The sequence below is a fragment of the Pipistrellus kuhlii genome, unplaced genomic scaffold, assembly GCF_014108245.1.
Source record: "Pipistrellus kuhlii isolate mPipKuh1 unplaced genomic scaffold, mPipKuh1.p scaffold_m20_p_9, whole genome shotgun sequence".
In the NCBI taxonomy this organism is placed as follows: Eukaryota; Metazoa; Chordata; class Mammalia; order Chiroptera; family Vespertilionidae; genus Pipistrellus; species Pipistrellus kuhlii.
This window is the reverse complement of record NW_023425595.1, coordinates 66,826,148-66,850,340: the sequence shown is the minus strand read 5'-3', so window position 1 is coordinate 66,850,340 and position 24,193 is coordinate 66,826,148. Positions and strand designations below refer to the sequence as shown.

Here is a 24,193-nt window from a genome sequence, read left to right as displayed (position 1 = left end):
CTGGGCCTGCTGTCCTCAGGGCGCCCTGTGGCTGAACAGTAATGTGGCATCAGAGCCTCCTGGGCACACGGGCCGAATGTGTATCCCCTCAGGGGCAGGGTTGCCCCGGCGCCTCGTCCTTGGTCCTTGGCTCAGGGAGGGGGCGTCTCCATCCCCACGCTGGGCCTCTCGGGGCCTCTGGGGCCGGAGCGAGAGCATGAGAGACTTTCTGCCCGGCCCAGCGAGGCCGGAACCAGGGCGGGTGCTACGTCCCATGGAGAGCAAGCGGGAGAGACACAGTTACACAAGTCCCCTCACCCTCATCCACCCCCATGCAGCCTTCCCTCCTGCTCAGCCCAGCCCCTCGGTGGAGCCCGCGGAGGACCCCCTCCCCAGTAAATGGGCTGCTGTGACCACAGGCTCCAGAGAGAGCCCCCCTGCTACAGGCCTGGTCCTGGCAGAGGCGCTGTTTGGAGGGACCCGCCAGAACCAAAGGAGGGGGCACACGGTCTCACTGCGGCTGGTCACCCAGGTGTGCTGGGCGGGGGCACCGAGGCGGCTCCTCGGCAGAGGGGCCGGGCACACCGATGGCAGCACCGTCCTCGTGGCCGCCAGGCTCAGATGGCAACGGTGCCATTCCCTCAGCGGCGCTGACCATGTCCTGCTCCCAGCACTCGGGCCCTGTGCTTGGCAGGCACAAGCCCCGGCTCAGGACCCCTTCTGGGGGGAAAGGGCACGAAACGGAGTGGGAGGGAGTGTGAGCGTGCGGGCGTGGAGTGCGTGGTTTGCAGCTTGCGCAGGCGGCCGCGGAGGCCTTCCTGAGAGGAAGTGATTCCTCCTAAAATACTAGACGCTACGACCGAAACACCAGCCTTGGGGCCTCAGAGATGACTTGGTCCCCCTGCCCCTCATTCCCACTTGGCAGATGAGGGCGGCGCCGAGGCTGGGGGAGAGCAGGGTGGGAGGAGCCGGCCTGCCGGGTCACGGGGACAGAGTGCGGTCTGGACTGCAGTCTGGAGTGCCGTCCTGCCCACGTCCCCACTGCAGGGAGGAGACGCTGCCACCCTCCGGCGCCCATCCCCTGCCAGAGGGCCAGGAAGTACAGAGGCTCCGTCCCAGAGGGTAAGACAGTGTCCACAGGCCGGCCTGGCGGGCACGTGCCCTCTGCCACCCGCTCCCCAGCAGGAGGGTGAGGCCTGCCATAGCCGGACGCCTCGTGGGCCGCCCACTGGCCTCGCAGCCGCCTCACCTGCAGCACCTTGTCCTGGCCCCGCCTCCCTCAATGCCGACCGAGCTGCCCTCCTGCCAAGAGGACTATGGCCAGAGCAGGGCTTCCGGAGAGAGAAGTCCCTAGAGACGTGGCATCTGTGCCCCCCCCCCCCCCCTTCAGGCTGCGGGCGGCCCTGCAGAGGCTCCGGCCAACACCGCCATCACCGCGAGGAGGTCAGAGCCTGGCTGCTGGGATGCCTTCCGGGGCGGGAAATGGACACGTTCAACCAGCCGTGTCCCCGCTGAGCGCTGAGTGCTGAGCGCCGGGAAAGGCACTGCCGACTCCGCTCAGAGAGCGGCCCCAGCCAGGCAGCTTCCCGCAGGCACACCCCAGAGCCCGCACCTGCCCCTCGGTGCCCCCACTCCCCGCTCCTCTAGTATTCAGCGAACAGCGAGGAGCCAGGACCACCCTATGTTCTCCCCCTCCGGGCAGTGCCCCGCCTGCAGGCTCTCCGAGGGCCAGCCCCGAGCCAGGGATTCTGTGCGCAGCTCTGCTCCTCGCATTCCTCCCAAAGCGGACCCTGAGCACCCACGGCCTCACTCCCATCCACCCGCAGCAGGCAGCGGGGCAGGAGCCTAGGGTCTCAGAGGTGTCTGGCCACCTGCCCCCACCGGTCAGCACAGGCTCCAGCCAGCCCAAGGGAACATCTGACTCTGGGGGTGCTGGCAGCCCTCCCTCATGGTCTGTCCAGGAGCCTCAGTGTTCCACTTGGAAACCTATTGGCCTCTGCCTTTAGCACAGCCTCTCTCTCTCTCTCTCTCTCTCTCTCACACACACACACACACATCTTTAAGGGTGTGTGTGCTCCCTCACACTCCCATGCGGCCTCCCCATGAAGCCGCAGTGGCCAACTGGATGGCACTCTGTCTGAGTCCCGCGCCTCCTGTTCGGACGGTGCTTGTCCAGCACTCCCGGCGGCGGGCACGCCCGGAGCGTCTGTCTGGTGGGCACGTGTCTGCCTCTGCGAGCCACACGGACATGAAGCCTCAGCAGAGCAGGCATCGCATAAATATTAGATGGCTCCGTTAATTAAGGAATCAACCTGCCTCTGTAACTTGTTCCGTTATCCAAATCCCTTCTTACTGAGAGACAGTTTTCCTCTCGCCTGAGCTCAGACTTCCTGCCCAATTCTATCCACCGCCTCCATCTGCTCTGTCCTCCGTGGGAATGTTCACTGGACCGTCCTGCCCAGAGCACAGCCCTGCAGGCTGGGCACCTCCAGGACAGCCGCCCCAGCCGCTGCCCTCCCCCACCCCGCCGCGTCCCCACCCCGCAGCCCTCGCTGGGGCAGCTCCTGGCCATGGGCTCTCCAACCACAGGAGCCAGCTCTGGAGGGGGCAGAGGGGAGCTCCCAAACTCTAGCAAAACACAGCCCCTTGAGGAGCAGCACGGAGCCCCCTCTCTTTCTGGATGAACCCCACCCTGTGCTCTCACTACCCCGTGCCCTCTCACAGGTAACACTTAGGTCAGCCCAGGGAGTGATCTACATGTTCTTTCATGTCCTGTCCCCACCTGCCAAGCATGAGTTGGACTCAGTTTGCCCTGGTTACTGCCGGATGGAGCTCCCAGGTGCCAGGGAAAGGGGTCGTGCAAAGGCTGCCTCGGTGCCCCAGGACCCACGTGCGGACAGGCTGCAGGGCCGGGCGGAGGGCAGGCCTTCCAGGACAGGTGGCAGGCCTGCTGGGCTCCAGCCGAGGGCCTTGGTGGGGAGGATTGGGCTGCTGGGCCTTAGGAAATAAACTGGGCAGTAGATCTGGGCTCTGCCATGATTCCACCACAAAGCCCAAGGAGACCAGGGGCCCATATCTCAGCTAGGCATACACACACAAAAACAAAAACAAAAACAAAAACAAACCAACGGGTGGGCAGGCTCAGTAGAGCCCAACAGAGGAACCTCTGGGACGCGTCACCAATGAGTGCTTAGCCATTACTAGAGTCAGGGTTCCAGAAAAATCTGTCTGGCTATCAAGACCCCGCAAACCACCTGGAATACTGGGGAGGCTGCAACCCAAAGAGCAGAGGCAGCCATAGCTGGGGGGAGCCAGGGGATGGCCAGAGTCCCAGAACACCTGGCGGACGAAGGACCTGGATGTGGGTGGCTCAGGAATGAGAGGGGTCAGAAGCCACTGGGCTGGCACACATGGTGGAAGATGAAGAGGACAAACGCCCCTAGGTGCTCACTCAGGTGCCCCCAGGCACGGGCTGAGGCGAGGGGCTGTGGACGCTGGTGATGGAGTGAAGGTCGGGGGGGAGATAGCATTGGGAAGGTGGGTGAGGGCCCTGCTGAGGGTGTGGCTCTTGCCCGATAGGACATGCAGACAACATCCCTCCCAAATGTCACCTCTCTGGTCCTAGAGCTCCTGAGCCAAGACCTTTCCCAGCATCCAAAGGGCTGCCAAGGTGTGACCACGTCCGCCTGGCCAGTGGCCGGCGTGCACAGGAAGCCGCCTCCCTCCGGCTCTGGGGGGGGGGGGGGGGGAAGGGGCCTGGGGCAGAGAGCAGGTGCCCAGGAGCGGGGAGCAGTTTCTGGGAGAAGCAGCCTTGCAGTCACTGGGCTGCAGGAAGGAGGTCTCCTTGCCTCCCGCTGCCCCCACCTCCTGGGGAAGCTGCTGTGGCTCACTGAGTTGTCATAGAGATAATGGCTGATGCTCCAGCCAGAGCTGAAACAGGAGGATCCCCAACCACAGCTCAGGCTCCAGACAGGCCTACACTGGGGTCGGGAGGGGCCTGGAGGGGAGGCCGGAGAGGCGGTGCGGCTGGCCGGGCTGGGCATGGGGGCTGACAGCAGCGTCCCTCCCTCCCAGTGCCCCCTCTGATCCAGCCCTTCGAGTTCCCGCCTGCCTCCATCGGCCAGCTGCTCTACATCCCCTGCGTGGTGTCTTCCGGGGACATGCCCATCCGCATCACCTGGAGGAAGGACGGGCAGGTCATCATCTCGGGCTCCGGCGTGACCATCGAGAGCAAGGAGTTCATGAGCTCCCTGCAGATCTCCAGCGTGTCCCTCAAGCACAACGGCAACTACACCTGCATCGCCAGCAACGCGGCCGCCACCGTGAGCCGGGAGCGCCAGCTGGTCGTGCGCGGTGCGTGGGGAAGGGCGGTGAGGGGGGCGGGGACGAGAGGGGCAGGATCCGGCTCAGACTGCTGCTCAGTCTCTGGGTCCGGGTTTGAATCCCAGGCTTAGGGAAGGTTGGCTCTGGCAGTTGCCTTAATGATCAAGAGGTTCAAACCTCTTACTTTCCAGGCCAGGACACCGAGGCCTGGTGAGGGGGAGACGCTTGCTTAGCTAGCCACTGGCAAAATCAGAACTGGCGCTCAGAGCTCCCAGCTCCCAGCCAGCACCCAGCAAGAGTTCTCAGGAGCTCTGGCTTAGAACAGTCCAGGCAGGCCTGGCATTGACTGGCAGGTGCCTGAAGCCCCCGAAGACCTATCAGAGACTGAGGTGATGGGTTTCTCCCGCCTTCCCTCTTTCTGCAGTGCCCCCTCGGTTCGTGGTGCAGCCCAACAACCAGGATGGCATCTATGGCAAAGCTGGTGTGCTCAACTGCTCGGTGGATGGCTACCCCCCACCCAAGGTCATGTGGAAGCATGCCAAGGGTAAGACCCTGCCAACCAGCGACTCTGAGCAGCCAGGGAGAGGGGAGGGGGGGTGCCAGTGAGGCTCGGGCCTGGTTCCCACACATCCCTGGGCCTGTGTGGGAGCCCCGGGTTCTGAGCTCCATGGGTACCCCAGGCTACATTCAATCTGGAGGTCATCCAGGGTCTGTGGGCTGGCAACAGCTGTCAGGCTGACTCAGTGTCCTTTTGTCCTCACAGACTGACCTCTCCACTTCCCTTCCAGCCTAGAACTCAGGAACCTCTGTGTTCCCCACTTCCACACGCCCCCATGGGCTCCCCAAGCCTCATCAGCCCCTGCTCCTCACCAGTTTTTCTGGGATCTTGGATCTTGGAGCCCAACTTCATGCCAAGGACGCATTTCGTATCTGACTAAGCCCCACGCCAACCTCTTATCTAGACCAGTGGTCAGCAAACTGCGGCTTGAGAGCCACAAGCGGCTCTCTGGCCCCTTGAGTGTGGCTCTTCCACAAAATACCACGGCCTGGGCGAGTCTATTTTGAAGAAGTGGCATTAGAAAAAGTTTAAGTTTAAAAATTTTGACTCTCAAAATAAATTTCAATTGTTGTACTGTTGATATTTGTCTCTGTGGACTAATGAGTTTGCCGACCACTGGGCTAGACCATGTCCAGGGCTGACACTGGGAGGGGTTGTGCCCAAAGCCCCCTTGGAGGGAGGCTGGCCTCCTTCCTGGGCGTGGCTGCCAAGTGGCCTGAAGACAACTCTTTCTCCTGCCCTGAGGAATTCACCCAACAAGCTCAGCGCCATGTGGGCAGGCCAGCCCAGCTCTCTGGGGGGTCCCTCTGTGGCCCAGGAAACAGGCGTGGTGTGGGCACCCCACACAATGGCCTCCAATTTTCAGGAGAAAGGCAGGGGGCATTCCTTGGGGCCCTCCCACCCACCTGGCTCACCCCCAGCCCGGACAGCAGCTCTTCTAACCTCCGCCTCCTTCCAGGGAGCGGGAGCCCCCAGCAGTACCACCCGGTGCCCCTCACCGGCCGCATCCAGGTCCTGGCCAACAGCTCGCTGCTGATCCGCCACGTCCTGGAGGAGGACATGGGCTACTACCTCTGCCAGGCCAGCAACGGCGTGGGCACCGACATCAGCAAGTCCATGTTCCTCACCGTCAAGAGTGAGTCCTGCCCCTGGCCCTCCCGGCACCCTGGGCACGGCCAGGGCCCATCTCTGCACCCACCTGCCCCCCTCGTGGTTTCCATTGGTCTGTGTGTGAAGGGAGGCCGGAGGATTCCTAGTCAGACGTGGGCTTGGACACTTGGATGAGGATTCAAAAGCACTGCCACGCCCTAGCCGGTTTGGCTCAGTGGATAGAGCGTCACTTGTAGACTGAAGGGTCCCGGGTTCAATTTCAGTAAAGTGCACACACCTCGTTCCTCCCCAGACCAGGCCCGGTCAGGGGCAACCAATTGGTGTGTGTCTTTCACATCAATGTTTCTCTGTCCTTCCCCCTCTCTTTCCCTCTTTCTAAAAATCAATTGGTGGGAGCGGGGAGCAGTCATCAGGAGCGCTGGTCCTGATAAGCTCCTGAGGTGCTCATGGGATGTGGGATTTCTTGTTGACTTGGATCTGCAGGTTGGCAATGCCATCTGGATAGTCATATTGAGCCCTTCCTTTCTGTTACTTGACTGACACCTGCTTGTGTGTAACCTGTGACTTAGGGCGGAGAAAACCTGGGTTCTAACTTCAGATCCACCTGGGGGCGGTGGGACTTGACCCAGGTACCTCACCTCTCTAGGCTCCAGGGCCCTCCCTGTGCTGGAGGTTCATCCCCACCCCCACCCCCACCCAAAACCTCGGGGTGAACAGGGTGGGAACTGAGGGTAGAAACGGGAAGGTGCTCAGGAAAAGCTAGAAGCATTAAAGCGCATTGCAACTTGGTGCTGTGTCCATGGCTTCTAGGCCCCAGGCACAGAGCCATCTTGCTGGCCTTGGCACCCCAGAACATGCCTGTACCCGTTATCACAGACACACGTTCTTCCTGTACGATCTACCTCGTCACACGTCCGCGGGTCTGCATAATGGGCCCCAGGAATCCTGTCGTTAGATCAGGAATTGTGCCATAAGGATCCAGTTCTCCTGCCATAGCATTCCGGGAATTCTGCCGTAAGGAGCGGGAATCCTGCCGTAAAGACAGGGAATCCTGCCGTAAGGAGCGGGAATCCTGCCGTAAAGACAGGGAATCCTGCCGTAAGGAGCGGGAATCCTGCCATAGGACAGTGCCCATTGGCTGTAGGTCAGGGTATGGACACAGGTCATGGAGGACTGTGGGATAGGCTGACTGACCTCGTTTGAATCTGGGCTCCTGTGGCCTTGATGAGTTTGCCAGACACTCTGTACTTCGTCTTCCTGACACACAGAAGGAATCCTAAGGGCACCTTATCTGGCATGCTCTTTGTCAAGGCTGAAGGCCAATGGCATGTGTAAAGCAACCAGTGGTACCTGGCACACAGGATGTAGCCACCAGTTCTGTTATTCTTAATGCGCACCCCAGGGTAGGTGTGGGAAAGGCTGCTGGGAGCAGGGCCTGGTGTAGATGTGTCTGTTCACCTCTCCCAGGGCGCCCTCCTGCCCAAACCCGCTCTCAGCTCAGCAGATGGGGATGCTGGCGATCGATGCTAGGATCTGGGGGCTGGGGGCTCGATGGCAGGAGCCACTCCCCTCACAACATCAAGAAGCACTTGGTCCTTAATAAAACCAGGCAATCATTGTCCCCCTCGGCCAGGGAGAGCGTGGCTAATTCTGCTGTAACAGAGGCTTCTGGAACCTTCCTTGGTATGAGATCCTTATCTCCCCACTGTCAGCAGATGAGCCCAAATGCTCAGACTTTTGGGGAGGGTCTTTGCTGCTTTTCTCCAATTTTGGGGTTTCCACTGGCCTGGTATGGCATGCTCTGGCCCTTGGTTTCTCTGCGGAGGTGAGGGGACATGAGGCCCAGGGGACAGGTGGTCCAGGGGCCTGGGGGTGGGCTGTGCATGAGGACACCCAGTCCCCAGCAGCTGTCCCCAATGGCATGGCCCTCAGGGCCCGAATTGTTCTGTTCTGTCCTCACTTTCCCAACCAGGCGGCAGCTGTGAAAGATGCTGAGGTGCTTGGAGAAAACACATTTTGTAAATCAGGGCAGCGTGGCCAATCACACACATGCGCGCACACACACACGCACACGCACACGCACACTCTCACAGAGGTAGTCATCTCTGGTCCCTCTTCCCCAGGGAATGTCAGACCCTCTAATTATCACTTAGGGGCAAACCTGCACCTCGCTCCCTCTCCTCCTCCCTGTCCTCATTTCAGGCCGCCTTTTCCTTTCCTCCTCCCATGGTGACGCACACACGCTCTGGTGTCCGCTCCAGGCCCAAGCCCCTCCAGCCCGCTTTCCCGCTCCCTCCCCTCCCTCACACTGCACAGAGGCGCTGGTCCCTCTGCGCCCAGCTCCCCACCCCCCTCACAGGACCCTCCTGTCTCCACGCCCTCAGCACATCGGGAGCTCCGAACCCTCACCAGACTGCGCCCATGGGCGCCTTCCCTCACACCTTTGCTCTGTCACCAGCACCTCTCCCACTCCAGCCCCCCTCTTCGCTGTGATGCCCAGCCATGCTGGGGGCCTCTGGGCCACCCGAAGCCAGCAGGAGGGGAGGAGGGAGGCCATGTGCTGGCTTGGCCGGGCCAGGCCTCTGACCAGGGTTGAGGCCTGGCTGCCTTCTCCGGCACCTGAATGAGGCCACACCGGGCCTGCTGCCTGTGGTGCTCCTGTGACAATATGGCAGTGCTGGCGGGACGGGCATGCGGGCTCCTGGCCTCTAGGGACTGCCATGCTGCCTGCCACAGCACTGGCACAGGCCCCCTGCTCTAGGGCCTTCACCCGCAGCCCCTCCCCCTGCACATCCTCCCGGCCTGTAGAGCCTCGTCCCTCTCCCCCGACCTCTGACTTCAGTTGAAAGGGCAGAGGGCGATGGGGAGGGATCTTCAGGACCCCGCATGTGAGTCACCAATGGGGGTGCCAGGGGAAGCCATTCCTAGACACCCCCCAGTCCATCCCCAACCACCCACCACCCCTCCCCTTGTCCACGTGCAGGGTCGAGCACAGGAGGCCCTGCCATTGCATGGCGGATTTTAAAGCGGCCTCAATGCTCCCCCCACACTCAGGAGAGCTTTGTCCGGTAGTTCCCTGGTCAGACGGCACCTTGAATGGACCTCAGGAGGCACCCTGGCCTCAGCCCTCACTCTGGCCCCATGAAAATAAGAAAGGAAGTACTACTTCAAAGAGCCATGCATTGTCAAAGGCATCTACTGTCAATCTGAGTTTCTGTGAATGGCTTCTGGGGGGGCACGTTCATGCAGTGACCCCAGTGTTTCCAACCATTACTAACAGGATCCCACACGCTCACTAGGCAGGCCTATAGGATCCCTGGCTCCAGAGCATGGACTTTAGAACCAGGAGGACCTGGGTTCAAATCCAAGCCCTGCCCTGGGCAGCCACAGGTCCTGAACCTCGGTCTCTGCAAGCCCCAGGTTCCGCCTGACAGTCTCCCATCCTGGGTGAGGGCTAAGGGGCATTAACAGCAGCCAGCGCTATGCTTGGCACCAAATCTGTATCAACACGCAGCACCGTCAGTTCCGGGGCTGCAGATCTAGCGGCGAGGAAAGTGAAGCTGCTGTTCTCAGGGGATTTAGAATCCTGAAGAAGAGAGACACATGCCCAAACAACTCCGATGCACAGGCGGTGGGGGCCTTCAAACCCTGAGCACTAAACCCCGAGCACGGTGAACAGAGAGAATCGGATGGCGTAAGCAGTGGGGGCCAGTGAGGGAACGTCAGGAGAAGCTCCACACATGCAGCAGCCGCTAGTAGGACTTGAAGGATGAGATGGATTCGGACAAGAACCATCAGGGGCAAAGGTCACCCCGTTCCAGGATGAGGAAGAAGCATGGCGAGGGCACAGAGCAGGGAAAGGCGTGAATGGCGTGGAGGGAGGAGATGGGAGGGTGACCACAGGCACTCACGGCCTTGGGAGCCAAGCATTGTCTTTCCGGGATCCATGACTCTGGAGCTGCAGGGGCCCAGGGTCTGGTGGGAGTGGGTTCGGAGCTGGTTCTCAGAGAAGAGCCATGTGGAACCTGTGAGTGTGTGTGCGAGTACGTACATGAGTGTGTGTGTGTGTGTGTGAGCGTGTCTGTGAGTGTGTGAGTGTGTGTATGTGTGTGTGAGTATGTTTCTGTGTGTGAGCATGTGTGTGTATGTGTGTGTGAGTGTATGTGTGTGTGTGTGTGTGTGAGCGTGTCTGTGAGTGTGTGTGTATGTGTGTGTGAGTATGTTTCTGTGTGTGAGCATGTGTGTGTATGTGTGTGTGAGTGTGTGTGTGTGTGTGTGTGTGTGTGTGTGATTGCTCACAAGCATGACGCTGTCCTGATTTACAAAATGTGTTTTCTCCGAGCACCTCAGCATCTTTCACAGCTGCCGCCTGGTTGGGAAAGTGAGGACAGAACAGAACAATTCGGGCCCTGAGGGCCATGCCGCTGGGGACAGCCGCTGGAGACTGGGTGTCCTCACGCACAGCCTGCCCCTGGGCCCCTGAACCTCCTGTGCCAGGGCCCACGTTGCTGAGGTGGTGCTGGGGTGGGCGAGGGCTTCCAAAGTCATTCCCATCTGGGCCTCTTATGTCTCCAGAGCTGCGAGACCTGGCAAAATGGAGATTCTGCAGGAAAGGCCTCCCATTGGTGAGCGCAGGTCCTGCTGGCGCTGCTCATGCTGTTCAGTGGTGACTGAGCGCCGCTGAGCGCCTGCCCTGGCAGGGGGGGGACGGGACACTGCACACTCGGCCAGCCTGTCCGGGGGCTGGGAGTGGAGGTGAGCTCCTCACAGAGCAGAGAGAGCAGAGCCATATGACCCCCCCTCCTTAGGCAGCTCCACGGAGGAGGCCTGTGGCCTGCCCTCAGCGCGCTCCGCACAGACAACCTGACACACACTGGAGCCTGGTGCTGCTGTCCTCAGGCCATTGCACAAGGAGCTGCCCCCCTGGAGACTTAGAGGCCAGAGCCCGTTCTCTCCCGGCTCCGGGCGGCTAGCAATCCCCGGTGTCAGCAGGGCGAGCTCGGCAGCTCCGGGGCAATCCGGGCCCCTGGTCCTCGGGCTCCCAGTGACTCTTGGTGTCTTCTCGCTGTGCCTTCATACCACCTCCCACTGCGGGGTCTCCCCTCTCTTTGTAAGGACACTGGTCATATTGGACCAAAGGCCCACCCTGCGCACCAATGAGACACCTAATCACACCCACAGAGACTCCGTCACAGCCACGAGCCCGGGAGCAGCAGCCAGCTTCTGCGCAGTCCCCACGCCGGTGTTCTACGCCCACACGCTATGCTTCCCAGAACTCAGACACCGAGGCGCTCTCCTTCCCAGCACCTCTCAGCTGCTCTTGTCTGAATCCAACCAGCCTCCTCCCTGACACCTCCTCCTGGTCAGGAGCCCAGGACCCAGCCCCTCCTGGGCCCCGAGTTCCCGGGGAGTCAGCACAGGCTGGGGGCGGGGCCTGGCCAGCTGCCATCTGGAACCCAGCCGCGCCCATCCTTCATGCCCTGTTGTCCGCGGATGCTCTCCAGCCACAGGGGCAGAGCTGGGGGTTTGCAGTGGGGACCTACGGCCGGCAAAGTCTGAAATATTGACGAGCTAGACCTCGGCAGAAAGTTCGCCAAGTTCTAGTGCCTTCCGGTGACTACAGGAGACGGCTCGCCTCCTGCTGTTCTGACCGGGTTCTGGGCGGTCAGCGGAGAGCTGCGGTCCTCACCTCTGGAACCGGAGTGAAAGCTCGCCCTCCGCACGGACGGTGTGCTAAGTGCACTCACTCCTCAGCACCAGCCGGGCTGCACACACCACATCCCTGACGGGAGGCATTCTGTTCTCACTGTCATTTCTACCGGGAGCGTGCAGACCATGGCGGGAGAGCCAGACCACGGCCGGAGAGCCAGGTCCCATCTTCCTTAAACCCCCCTCCTGCCCGGCTACTCCTCGGCGAGCAGCCAATGAGGAACTGAGGATACCCTCATAGGAGGAGAAAACAGGCCCGGTGAGATCGGTGCCGCAGCACACGCAGCCATGTCCCCGGTCCCGCCCGGCCCAGCACCGCTCACGCGTGAGCCGTCCACGTGCACGGGTGGTGGCCAGCCAGGTCCCACGAGCCCTCAGCCCCCGGGCACCTCCCCGCCAGCTCAGAGCCCAGGCTGACGGCTGCCACGCAATTTGAATTAATCTCCTGCTTCAGGTGGAGCTTGGCTAATTGGGGGAGACAAGGAGCCAAAGTGGGTGCAATCAAATTAACAACGCCGTGGCCCTAGCTCTTTAAGAAGAGAAAGACACACACCAGACGGCACCTCACCCCAGTCCTTCCCGGGAAGCCTGGGGCTGCTGCCAGGTCTGAGTGCAAAGAGATGTTCCCACCCCCCAGGCCCGCCACCCCACACCCCAGCCAAGCCCCTGGTGGCAGCTCGGCCCACCCGCCAGGCAGGGCTCCAGCTCCTGTCGGGTCTCGTTAACAGGGGCAGAGACGCCAGCTTTGGAGGGAGGGAGCCGGCTGAGCTGGGTGGCGGTAAGGAGGCCCCCATCTCCAAAGGGCAGACTGGGCCCGTGTGATCCTGTCAGAGAGGAAAGGAGCTGAGGCCCCGAGCTGGGTGACAGGGCTCTCAGGAAGGGCCTGTCCCAGAGGCAAGGCAAGGGCAGTGGGACAGCTGTCCGCCCGCCACAGAAAACATCATTTCTAGGCAGAAGCCCGTGGCCTGGGGACCCCAGCCGTCTCCCGCAGGGCCACCTGAAGAGGATGTGGCCACACCGCGCCTTGCCCTTCTCCCAGGCCCCCTGGCTTAAGACGGCTCCCCTGCCGAGAGGAAGGACCAGGGCCCTGTGGCCCCCCCCAGACCACAGGGAAACCACCTGGTTAGGCGCCCTTAAGGAATGATGGTGCCAATCAACTCCGAGCCTCTGGGGTGGGGTCTGTGCTGTGAGGCTTTTTTTAATTTCCCGGGTCATGGGTATGTGTAGCCGAGCCTGGGACCCTCCACCCCTCACCGTAAAGAGCAGAGTCCATCATCCCTCAGTGTCCCTGTTTCCAGGCCAATCTCTTCCCCCAATTTGGCTGCGTTTCTCTTTAGGAAATCTGGCCTCTTGGGACTCCCCTTCCTGGCCTGTTCCTCTCCCTCTGCCGTCTCTGCCTGGCATCACCTCGGGGGGGGGGGGGGGGGACTACAGACCCGGGCTGAGTGGTGGCTCTGCTACCCACTGGCTGTGAACTTGAGCAATTGCCTTCTCCAAGACTCGGTTTCCCCATTTGTGAAGTGGGGATAGTGATGGGGTTGCTGTAGGACTGAGTGAGTTCATGCACGTGAGAGAACGCTCATGGGGTCTCAATGACCTCAGGTGACGATGGGCCCAGCTGCTCCCTCCTGGCTGGGGATGGCTCTCCCTGTGGGCGCAGCACCCACCCTTCCCACTCGCCTGGCGTTCTCATCCTGCCCCCTCAGTCCTCTTTCCCTTCCCTCACACTGTGCTTGCTCTCCCTGGGGCTCACAACGGAATCTGCCCTCCCTGGTGATGAGGGGGTTGTCAGGAAACCTGAGCTCCATCCCCAGGTGGGGAGAGGGAGGGAGATAAAGGGGACTGACTCGCCACCCCGCCCCTGCTCTGCCCCCGCCCCCTCCAGCCTCCTCCGGATGTCAGCCTCCTTCCCACTCCCACCGGGATGCCCCATGGTGTCATTCCCACGCGGCTCCCCACTCCCGGGACCAAGCGCAGGACGGGAGGGACATCCGCCAGGCACAAGAGGCTAGACTCCATCAGGAAAGGGGACTCAGAGCCGCCGCCCTCCTGTGCCCACAGCTGTGTGACCGAGCTGCTTCCCCAGGGCACAGTAGGGCTGACAGCCCCCGGCCACTTAAGCAGATGCTCCTCACGGAGTAAGTCTAGTGCCCTGTCAACCACGAAGAGCAGCCCCTTCTCCAGGGTCCCACCAGCTTCTGGGGCAATGGGGGAGCAAGGGCGCACCAAGCAGGGCCCCGTTTGTACGCCATGGCAGGTGGAGCAGTCCGGGGCGCCATCTGTAAACCTGGGGGCGAGCAAGGAAGCAGAGTGTCTCTGGTGTTCAAAATCCTGTCAGCCCCTAACGTAACTGGCGTCTGGTCTGGGCAGGACCTTGGGGTCACGGGCTGGTCTGTGGGGGATTTCACACCCAAGACCAGTTCCGTCGGATCCTGCCTTCCTTCCACAGATGCGTGCTCAGTCCCTCACAGAGGCTCCTGTCCAGGTCTCAGGCCTCTCAGGCTGGGCTCTGCAGCAGGACATGCCGGGGGCGGAGAGGCTGGGCCCGCAGGAGAGCCAACAGCTGAGCGGGCTCACAGGAGGCCCTGGGGCCGTGGGGAGTCCCTCCCGCCTCGCCCAGAGCTTGCGCTCCTTGGCCGCTCAGTGCTGAGTGCAGTGCCGGCGCCGGGAGCCGAGCTATACACTCACACAGTCCGCCCACAGACCGCCCACCTGCAGGGCCATCCTGAAAGGAGCCGTGCATCCAGGGCAGCTGGCTCCTCGGTGTGTATCTGTCCCTGACGCCCTTCAGCCCAGCACTCCCTGTTCCCAAGGCCCCAGAGGAGCTCCCGGCACCTCACTTTGTACAAAACTAGTTTCCCGGCTGATCGTTGACTCACTGCAAGAAAGCGGAGACCCGCATCTCACCAAGTCTCTGTCCTGTGGGGGCGATGGGCTGCCTGTGGCTGCTGCCAGCCTTGGTCATGCAGGACCCCTCTGACCGCCCCTGAATCTGCTCCCTACCGCCCCCTGGGCGGGGCTGCTGAACTGCCCACCGCAGAAGCGAGGGCTTTTGTGGACAGCAAACTCCATTTCCCAGAGCCAGAGACAGCGTGCGGTGGCAGACAGACAGATGGCGAGGGGCGGCCGTCCTGCAGCCGCAGCAGGGCGGGCGGAACAAGGAGGGATTGCCTCCTGGAACCCTCGGTGCCCTCATTTGAACAAGTGGTGGAACAATGGGGACAACGAGACTGACCTCTCCTGGGTGTTAGGGGCATCACTGAGCAATGACCAAGAGGCCAAGGTGTTCGGCTGGTCATCTGCCCCATCATAGGCGTGGACCACGGGACTAAGTCAGGAAAGACATCAGACCCGGGCTTGGGGCCAGGGACACCAGAAGGACTACCTCGCAGGACTGGGTTCCAGTGGATGCTAGAATACTGCCAGCACACAGCTTTTGGGAGTTCCCCGTCAAAGGGCACTGTGTGTGTGTGTGTGTGTGTGTGTGTGTGTGTTCGTGTATATGTTCATGTGCTTCTGTAGCTGACTGCTCGTGTCTCCAGGGAATCCTTGGGGTCTGCCCTGGGGCACAGCCAGGTCTGGTGCAGAGACCTTGCCATCGAAGGCGGGGCGGGGGCCTGGGGAGGGGGAAGAGATCAGATGCAGGGGGCAGCCTCTTACGCAGCCTCGGTAAGGCCACCTGTACCAGTGTGTGGGCACAGGAGCTCTGCGCTTCCCGCTCCCTGCACGTTCCAGCTTCAGCCACCCTCCTGTTGGCAGGCTATGGAATCTGTCCGTCTCCCAGTCACTCAGCTGCCTGACACCCGTTGAGGGCCCAGCCCAGCCCACATGCAGGAGTAACGGGGGCGGGGAGGGGTCACAGACGTGAGTCCTGGGGACAGGGAGGTCGCACCTTCTGCCACAGGGTGGCTGCTGCGTGGGCAGTGCCGCCTCTCCCCTCGCCCTTTGGGGCGCACTTCTGCTCCCCACACCGTGACCACCGGCTGCAGTTGCTTCACCGGTGAAAGAAGGTTCGTGTGGGTGATGCAAAAGTGGGGCCATTGCAGGGAAATCAGACGCGAGCCGTACATGTCATTCAAACCCTCGAAAGGCAAAAAAAAAAAAATGGGCGGTGCCTTGAAGGGTACGTTTCACGTAACTCGGTGTATCTATCATAGAATATAGATAGGAATCGATAGGAAACATGTTAAGGAGATCGCGCACTCCTTTTCCTCCGGTGCTTTCAAGGCTCGCGTGGCTTTCCGCTCGCAGCGCGGCTCCGCTGGCCAGCCACGTTCCCCGTGCCCAGCCACCACATGTGGCTGCGTCCTCAGCTCCAGGGCACCGGGCCCGGAGAGAGCCTGGCAGGCAGGGCGCCAGGTCCGAGAGAGCCCGACAGGCAGGGTGCCGGGTCCCGGGGAGAGCCCGGCAGGCAGGGCACCGGGTCCGAAGAGAGCCCTGCAGACAGGGCGCCAGGCCTGGGGAGAGCCCGGCAGGCAGGGCGCCGGGCGCAGGGAGAGCCCGCAGGCAGGGCGCCGGGTCCCGGGGAGAGCCGGGCAGGCAGGGCACCAGGTCCGAGAGAGCCCTGCAGACAGGGCGCCAGGCCTGGGGAGAGCCCGGCAGGCAGGGCGCCAGGCCTGGGGAGAGCCCGGCAGGCAGGGCGCCAGGCCTGGGGAGAGCCCGGCAGGCAGGGCGCCAGGCCTGGGGAGAGCCCGGCAGGCAGGGTCTCGCCTGTACGCGTGTTTTCCTGATGCATACTGGGAGCAGGAGAGGAACGTGGGGCTCTGGGTGGGGAGCGGTCTCCCCAGATCTGCCACGTGGCAGGTACTTGACCTGTATGCACCCCGTTTGCCCGGTAACAGCTCTTCAGGGCAGACAGCGTGTCTCCATGTCACAGGGGGTGAGCCCGAGGCTGGGGCAGGCAGGTACACAGCACCGAAGGCCACCAGCCGGTAGAGACCTGAACAGACACAAGCCTCTGGCCCTGAGCCCCTCAAGCTGACGGGGGGAGGGGGTAGGAGGGAGGAGGGGGGCCCCAGGAGCCATCTCCTCTCCCTCCTGGACAGGCCTCCTGGGTGGCCTGTGCTGTGGCGCTCCTGGCCACAGCCAGCGGGCGGGAGGGTGAGGGCACCCACCACAGGCCCGGGTGCGGTCTTGGGACCCGGATGTCTCTGCCCCCCATGCTGGCTCTTGGACAAACCTGGCCGGAAGCTAAGCTCCCGCCGTGGGACTGACATACAAGGACGTGCAGGCAGTCCCTGCTCAGAGGCACGTCGCTTAAGGGGTACGTGGAGTCGGAAACCCACTCCCCACTCCACTGGCCAAGCCTCAGGCCTCATCCAGCCTGCGGGTGTCCCTGTCACTCACACCAGCCACACAAGCTGCCGCAGCGCCCCCTGCCGAGCAGAACAGCCGTGCTGTGAGTTTCAGCTCCTGTCCAAAGCCTGGAAGGCCTCCTTCCACAGACTGCCCCTCCCTCCCATGGGCTCGGACCCATGCTGAGGCTTGTCCCTGCTCCCACGTCTTCCCCCCTCCATTTCTCTTCCTCTCCTTCTCTCTCTCTCCCTCTCTCTCTGCTTCTCTCTCTCTCTCTCTCTCTCTCACACACACACACACACCCCTCTGCATAAACACCCCAGCTCCTCGGGGGCTTTGCCTTCGAGGTCAGGCGCCCTCTCCCCAGGAGGACCTCTGGGCTCTGCCTGCCCAGGGGAGGCCCCGCCTCAGAACCTCTCGGTGGGAAGAGCAGAAAGAGCCGCCGCCTCTCCCCCACCAGCCCCCACGTTTCATCCTCCAGGAAAAACGAGGCATCTGCAATGCAAATCCCGTGTTGATGTAGCTCACTCTGTATTCCGCCCAGGTTTATCCGAGTGAATTATGCAAATCTTTGATGGAAAAATATTCCTGCGCACATCCTTGAGAGTGTAAAACCTTAGTCAATAATTCATACCCGGATGTCTGTGACTGCGGGCTTTTTCTTCATTATAACTCGCACCTCGTTATTTGTCTTTCGCGTTTTATTGTCTGTCCTGGTGTAACGCCGTGCATTATAAAGGGATCAGCTTCATCATTGGATGAGCCGGGCTGAGGCACTGGTGAGGGCCCGGGCCCTTTACACCCAGTCCCACAGGACAGAGGGCGGGGAGAGGCGGTGGTGGCCACCCGGTGTGAGTTCAGGGACAGCAGGAGCCCAGTCTCCCCACACCAGCCTCGCCCACCGCCTGGCAGCCCGGCCACACCACCAGGGCTCAGGGCTTCCCTGCTCCAAAGGCTTGGCACTCAGGAGATGAGCCGGCCAGTTTGCCGGGGCGGTTTCTGAGTGGGTCTCTGACACTGGAGGAGAAAGGATGGGAGGACACTGGGAGGTACAGAGGGGCCAGCCCCGGAGGGCCAGGGACTCGTGTCCCGAGGGGGCCGGCTGTAGAGACAGCGCTGGGCTGGGTGAGCCCCGTGCTCTCTGCAGTCACGGGGTGGGGAGTGTCTGACTCTTTTTTATATTTTTTTCAATGATTTTAGAGAGGCAGGGAGGAGGAGGGAGAGACAGAAACATCAGTGATGAGAGAATTATGGAGCAGCTGCCTCCTGCCCACCCCACACTGGGGATGGAGCCCGCAGTCCGGGCCTGTGCCCTGACCGGGAATCGAACCGTGAGCTCCTGGTTCATAGGTCGAGGCTCTGCCACTGAGCCACGCCGGCCGGTGGGAGTGTCTGACTGGCCATCACTCACAGCCCTCCCAGGCGGTGACCTTCAGCATGACTGGCGGGCCCTCCCGCAGGTCTGAGAGCCAGTCTGCAGGGAAGGTGCTGAGGACGTGGGGGCCAGGCCTGCGGACACATCGGGGCCTGAGCTCCCGAGGCTGCATCCTGCGCCTCCGGCGTCGCTCCAGCAGGTCCCATGCCCGGGCGCCGCTCCCCCCCAAGTCCCGCCTGTCAGCTGTGCCTGTTCCAGGGGGTGCACACCCTCCTCCAGGGGGTGCTCCCCCTGCCATCTGCTCTCACGCGGCCCTGAGACCCCAGGCCAGCGTGTGCGTTCCCTGTGCAGACACCTCAAATGCCATTACCATCACGTCACAGGACTGCTAGCGGAACCCACGCCAGAGCCACCTGATAGGCAGTAATAAACACACATGTGAGTGTGCGCTAGCCTATTTCAAAACTGCTGCTGAGGGCTTAATATTTCACAGCCACACTTCAGGATCTCTGGTCTCCTCGGTAATTGTAGGTGTGGTGTGCATTTTAAAACGTTCTGAACCGGGGCCCACGGAATGGAAGAACCCCTGGTGAAGAGGGCGGGGGGAGGAGAAAGGGACAGGCAGCTGGGGCTCCCATAGCCCCCCTCGGCCGTGGTCAGGCCTCGCCTGGGGCGAGGGGCTCCGTGGCGAGGCGCTGTGGGGAGGGACTTGCCGGTGCCCGGCCTCGCCTCCCTCACCGGGCCTCCCTCCCGCGCCCTCTCCTCCCAGTCCCGGCCATGATCACCTCCCACCCCAACACCACCATCGCCATCAAGGGCCACGCCAAGGAGCTGAACTGCACGGCGCGGGGCGAGCGGCCCATCATCATCCGCTGGGAGAAGGGGGACACGGTCATCGACCCCGACCGGGTGATGCGCTACGCCATCGCCACCAAGGACAGCGGCGACGAGGTGGTCTCCACGCTGAAGGTGAGCACCAGCCGGCTCGGGCCCCCTCTCAGGAAGTGGGGGTCCCCCGGCTGTGACCTCTGTATCCAATGGAGACAATAGAAAGTTTGGGGAGTCTCTCCCCTCGTCCCCAAAATTACCTCCCTTTTCCTAACTATTCCCTTCTCTATCGGGGAGCCTCGCCTTAGAGCCTCACTCTCTCCCTCCTCAGCCCCAGGCAGGGACTGTGGCAACCTCAGCCCTGCCCCTCCCCAGGCCCTGCCTCCCCCTCCCTCCACGCTGTCCTTGGGACTGTCTGGGAATAGGAGCTTTGGCAAAGCCCCAGAGGAAGAGGCATGCTGGCCCCCCTGCAGTGAGCCCTGCAGCGGACCAGCTCTAAGCCAGGCCATTCCCTCCCCTCCCCTCCTCCTCCCTCTGCTGCCCCCTCCCCCCAACTCCAGCTCAAGCCCGCGGACCGTGGGGATTCAGTGTTCTTCAGCTGCCACGCCATCAACTCGTATGGGGAGGACCGGGGCCTGATCCAGCTCACCGTGCAAGGTAGCCCCATCCCCTCCCTGCCCTTCCCAGGACCCGGTGCCGGTGCTGACTCCACTTCAAGAGCAGGGGCAGTGCCCACCCACAGGGCGATGGAGGAGGGGCAGTGCCCACCCACAGGGAATGGAGCAGGGGCAGTGCCCACCCACAGGGCGATGGAGCAGGGGCAGTGCCCACCCACAGGGCGATGGAGGAGGGGCAGGGGCAGGGCCGACCCACAGGGCGGTGGAGGAGGGGCAGTGCCCACCCACAGGGCGGTGGAGGAGGGGCAGTGCCCACCCACAGGGCGGTGGAGGAGGGGCAGTGCCCACCCACAGGGCGATGGAGGAGGGGCAGGGCCCACCCACAGGGAATGGAGCAGGGGCAGTGCCCACCCACAGGGAATGGAGCAGGGGCAGTGCCCACCCACAGGGAATGGAGCAGGGGCAGTGCCCACCCACAGGGCGGTGGAGCAGGGGCAGTGCCCACCCACAGGGTGACAGGAAATGGCCCTGAGGAGGCCTCCCTCCTCCCTCCTGCCCTGTGGGCTAAGGGCTCCCAGTGTACTTCCAGCACGAGGTCTGCAGAAGGGCGGCGCAGAGGGCCTGTGGGAAGGGAGTCAGGTGGAAACGGCTGGGAATTCTGCATGGGGGACACACAGGCCATCAGCTCTGAGAAGTCCCTGCCAAGGAGCTGCCCCTCCCAGGACAGGAAGTGGGGGTCCCCTGCTGAACCGTGAGCCAGGCCTCTCCCTGGCTCCCCTGGCCCGCACTCCAGGGACCCGGGGCCCTCGGATAGACCACAGGTGACACTAACCCCCGGGTCAGCAGAGCCGGGCGTCCCTGGGCTGGACAGGAGGCCCAGCTCTCTGCTGCCATCCTCACTCTGCCCCCTGCCCCCCCGCCACGCCCAGAGCCGCCCGACCCCCCCGAGCTGGAGATCCGGGAGGTGAAGGCCCGGAGCATGAACCTACGCTGGACCCAGCGGTTCGATGGAAACAGCATCATCACGGGCTTCGACATCGAGTACAAAAACAAGTCAGGTACACGGTGCTGAGCCGCCAGGCCCTGCTGCTGCCTGCCCGGCCCCCGGGACAGCGCCTGCACGCACAGTGCACAGCCCCTGTGGCCTCCAGGGGAGGGAGACTGGTGGGACTGGGAACCCAGGGAGCAGACGGAGGGCCACAGCCGATGGGGAGGGGTCCCAGCTCCTCCTTCCCAGTGCTGCCCCCGGAAGCCCAGGGTGGTCTGATTTAAAGCAACTCAAAGGTCCTGGCGGGGCTGTGGGTCAGCGCCATGGCGGCCGACTGGTCACCTGGGCCGGGGGCTGTCTGTGGGTCAGAGACACGCGGCTGGCGGGTCACCTCCATCTGTTTGGGACGATGCGGTGACTGGGAGGGAGTCGGACGGCTGTTCCTTGCTGAGAATGGGTGGGTCGTTGGTGGGCCCTCCAAGGGCCCTCCCCTAAGGCGCAGCCAGCTCCTGCGAGGCTGCCCACCACTCTGACCCTGTGGGCAGATGGGCGGAGCGGACAGTGGCCCTGGGTCTCTGGGGAACAGGCAGGGGGAGGGGACGCGGGCATGGTCAGGGACAGAGGGCCCCAGAGGGACCAGAGGCCCGGAACGTGAACCACGCCAGAGATGTGGTGCAGGTGTTGATGCTCACATCTGGATGGCTCTCTCAGGGTGGCACGTGATGAAGGGCAACAGAGCGGGGCAGGTGACGGGGGATGGGGTCGGACCTGTGAGGCCCCTGGGTGGGAGGAAAACAGCTTCTCATTCCGGACCCTCTGTGCCTTTGGGATTTGCTCCGTAGCTGGTACACTTCTCAAATCATTTAAAAACAGCAACCTGGGGGTCTTAGTCCAGGTCCAAGATTTCATTTCCCCAAAGCTTTCCAGCCCCTCCTGCCTTCCTTAGCACAGAGTGCACTCCTGGGCTGCCCCAGTCCTGGCCCCGCTGTCCTCCTGCCCAGCACAGCGCCCCCGGCAGGTGCTCCGCGTGGCTGTGGGGGAGGGGGAGGGAAAAGGAGGCGCAGCTCTGAGCTGGGGGTTTCACGTGGAGCAGCCCCTCTGAGCAGGGCACTGGGGCCGTGGTTCATGCGGTTTCTACAACGAGAAGCTCAGTGTCTTGCTGGGGAGAAAGCCAGGTGGCAGCCTGCACCCCGAGTTCGCCTGCATGCAGGAGGGGTGCAGAGAGGCATCTCAGATCTGCAGAGGCCGCCTGGGCTGGGGCTGGAAGATGGAGAGGGAGGGCAGGGCCTGCACACCATGTGGAGAGCGGCCTTCCAGCCGAGGGGTCGAGGGTCGCAGAGCCACTTCCTGGGCAAGAAGGCCCATCGTGCTCTGGGGCCAGGCTGGGGTGGCCGCTCCGGCTGAGCCTGTCCTTCGTTGGGGAGGTCAGTGAGAGCCTGGCACCAGCAGGGTTCCAGGGGGTGAGGGGGAGGCTGGAGCAGCAGGCGCCCTGGGAGGGAGTAAAAGGGGGGCACAGGCTGCTTCCCTGGGCAGGTGAGGAGCAGCAGGACCTCCGCGGAGACATGGGGTGGGGGCCACGGTGTCCCCTCCTCCTCAGGACTCTGAGGCCCAGAGCCTGGCAGGAAGGGACGGCTGTGCCCGAGGCCCACGTCTCAGTGTGGTTCTGCACGCTGACCCAGCCACCCTGTCTGCCCTCACAGCTGGTGGACAGGGGGTGCCAGGGCTGGTGCTCCCTCCCCCACCCCGCTGCTCTGTGTACCTGCCTCCCTGCCATCTCCCATGCTGCCTGTTCCCCGCCCCGCCACTCTGTAACGTGGGAAACCTTTCTTGGGGCAGCACAAAGTGAGAACACCACTCTGGCAGCAGCACAGGAGGGACGGGAAGACTCCCTCCCAGAGCCTGTGCACAGCCTCCTGCCCTCGCTCCCTATGGCGTGAGGACTTGCCATGCGCATCCCAGAGCCGGGGCGCCGGGGAGGGGGCCGAGTGGAGGGGAGGCCATGAAAGCAACCTCAAACTCTCCCTCCCACGGGGCTTTGCGCCTCTGGAGAAATACAGTGCCTACCCAGTTCCCCGGCCTCGGTGGGACTCTCCAGACCATCCCACACCCGCGGCCTCTGTCCCGCCTTTAGGAGAGGGATGCGGGAGAGCCACAGGGGACCCCTGGAGTTAGGCCGCAGCCCAGCGAGCTCCTGGGGGCAGAGAGCTCAGAGCTGCAGACGCCTCGCACGGCTGTGGGAGCCCTTAGTGAGGCGTCCCCTCCCCTTCTGAGTCCCAGGCCTCAGACCACAGCCCTGTGGGACCTGCAGGCTGGGAGGCCTGTGCCTGTCAGTCAGCAGCACACACGGGGTGCCTTCACCTCTTAGAGGTCATGTGACAGCCCTGGGGTAGGAAAGAAAAAGAACTCGCAGACACAGTGCCGCCCTGGGAGCATGCAGTGCAGCTGGTGTGAAGACATACACTGCACACACATGCGCACACATGCTTCCTGAGCACTGCGCCACGCAATCCCACATCACACATCACAAACTCTCACATGGAACCTGAGAAGATCTCCTAGGGAACGGATGGGCGACGAGAGGGGGGGCGGGGATATGTGTGTGTGTGTGTGTGTGTGTGTGTGTGTGTGTGTACATAGACCTTCCTGCGTGTGAACAGTGGAACAAGGACCACCATCAGAGTAGGACAGGCTGACCAAGGTCAGAGCCGGGTGACCTTCAGCAGCTACCCAATGTCCGGGTCCTCTCTCTGTCCATCAAGCAGACAGCAGCACGCACTCCCTGGGGCCATGAGGATAAGCAGGTGTGGAAGTGACTGGCATGGAGCCTCCATGGCCCCCAGCCTGTGCCTCTCATCTCCCTTCCCCTGCCCCGACCCTTCTTTGCCCCACCTGGGCCTTGGCCAGGTTCTCTGCCTGGCCCTCATGCTAACCGCCCCCACCCCCACCCCACCCCCTCCCCCGGGAGACCGGGAGACTCCCACGCCCGCCCTCCGGAGCCGCCCGCACACGCTGTCCTCCGGGCCAGGACAGCTGAGGGAGGGATGCCACACGAGTGCTGGCTGATAAGCAGCAGTGTCCACACACATCTACCGCCGGCACTGTGCAGGTTAAAGATGCAGGCGCCACATTTGCCCTGTTCCCTACGCAAGCAGCCGGCGGGTTCCCCGAGGACGACCCCACGCCCAGCAAGCAGCCCCGTGGCACTGGCCGTTGGCCGCACAGCGGGGCCGGCCTGTGTGATGTGTCATCCGTGTGAGCGAGAGTGTGGCTGGGAGAGGGAGGCCTGGGTGGCTGTGAGCAGCTGAGGCCCAGGGACCTCCCCTGGGGGCTGCGGAGGGATGGCCGCGGGCTCAGAACGCGGGCAGGCAGGCGATCAGAGATGCAGAATGGACGTGTTTCCCAAGCGCAGG

At 62.8% G+C, this 24,193-nt stretch overlaps 1 protein-coding gene across 1 annotated transcript in view; it reads left to right on the top strand.

Moving 5' to 3' along the window:
• The window catches only part of DSCAML1 (DS cell adhesion molecule like 1), a 275,766-nt gene that overhangs the window by 203,664 nt on the left and 47,909 nt on the right, over positions 1-24,193 (top strand). The window contains exons 9-14 of the mRNA XM_036427664.2: positions 4,054-4,332; positions 4,727-4,846; positions 5,820-5,996; positions 19,120-19,319; positions 19,739-19,835; positions 20,725-20,853. Of these exons, the coding sequence (XP_036283557.1) occupies positions 4,054-4,332; positions 4,727-4,846; positions 5,820-5,996; positions 19,120-19,319; positions 19,739-19,835; positions 20,725-20,853 (1,002 nt within the window). The remainder of the gene's footprint in view (positions 1-4,053; positions 4,333-4,726; positions 4,847-5,819; positions 5,997-19,119; positions 19,320-19,738; positions 19,836-20,724; positions 20,854-24,193) is intronic.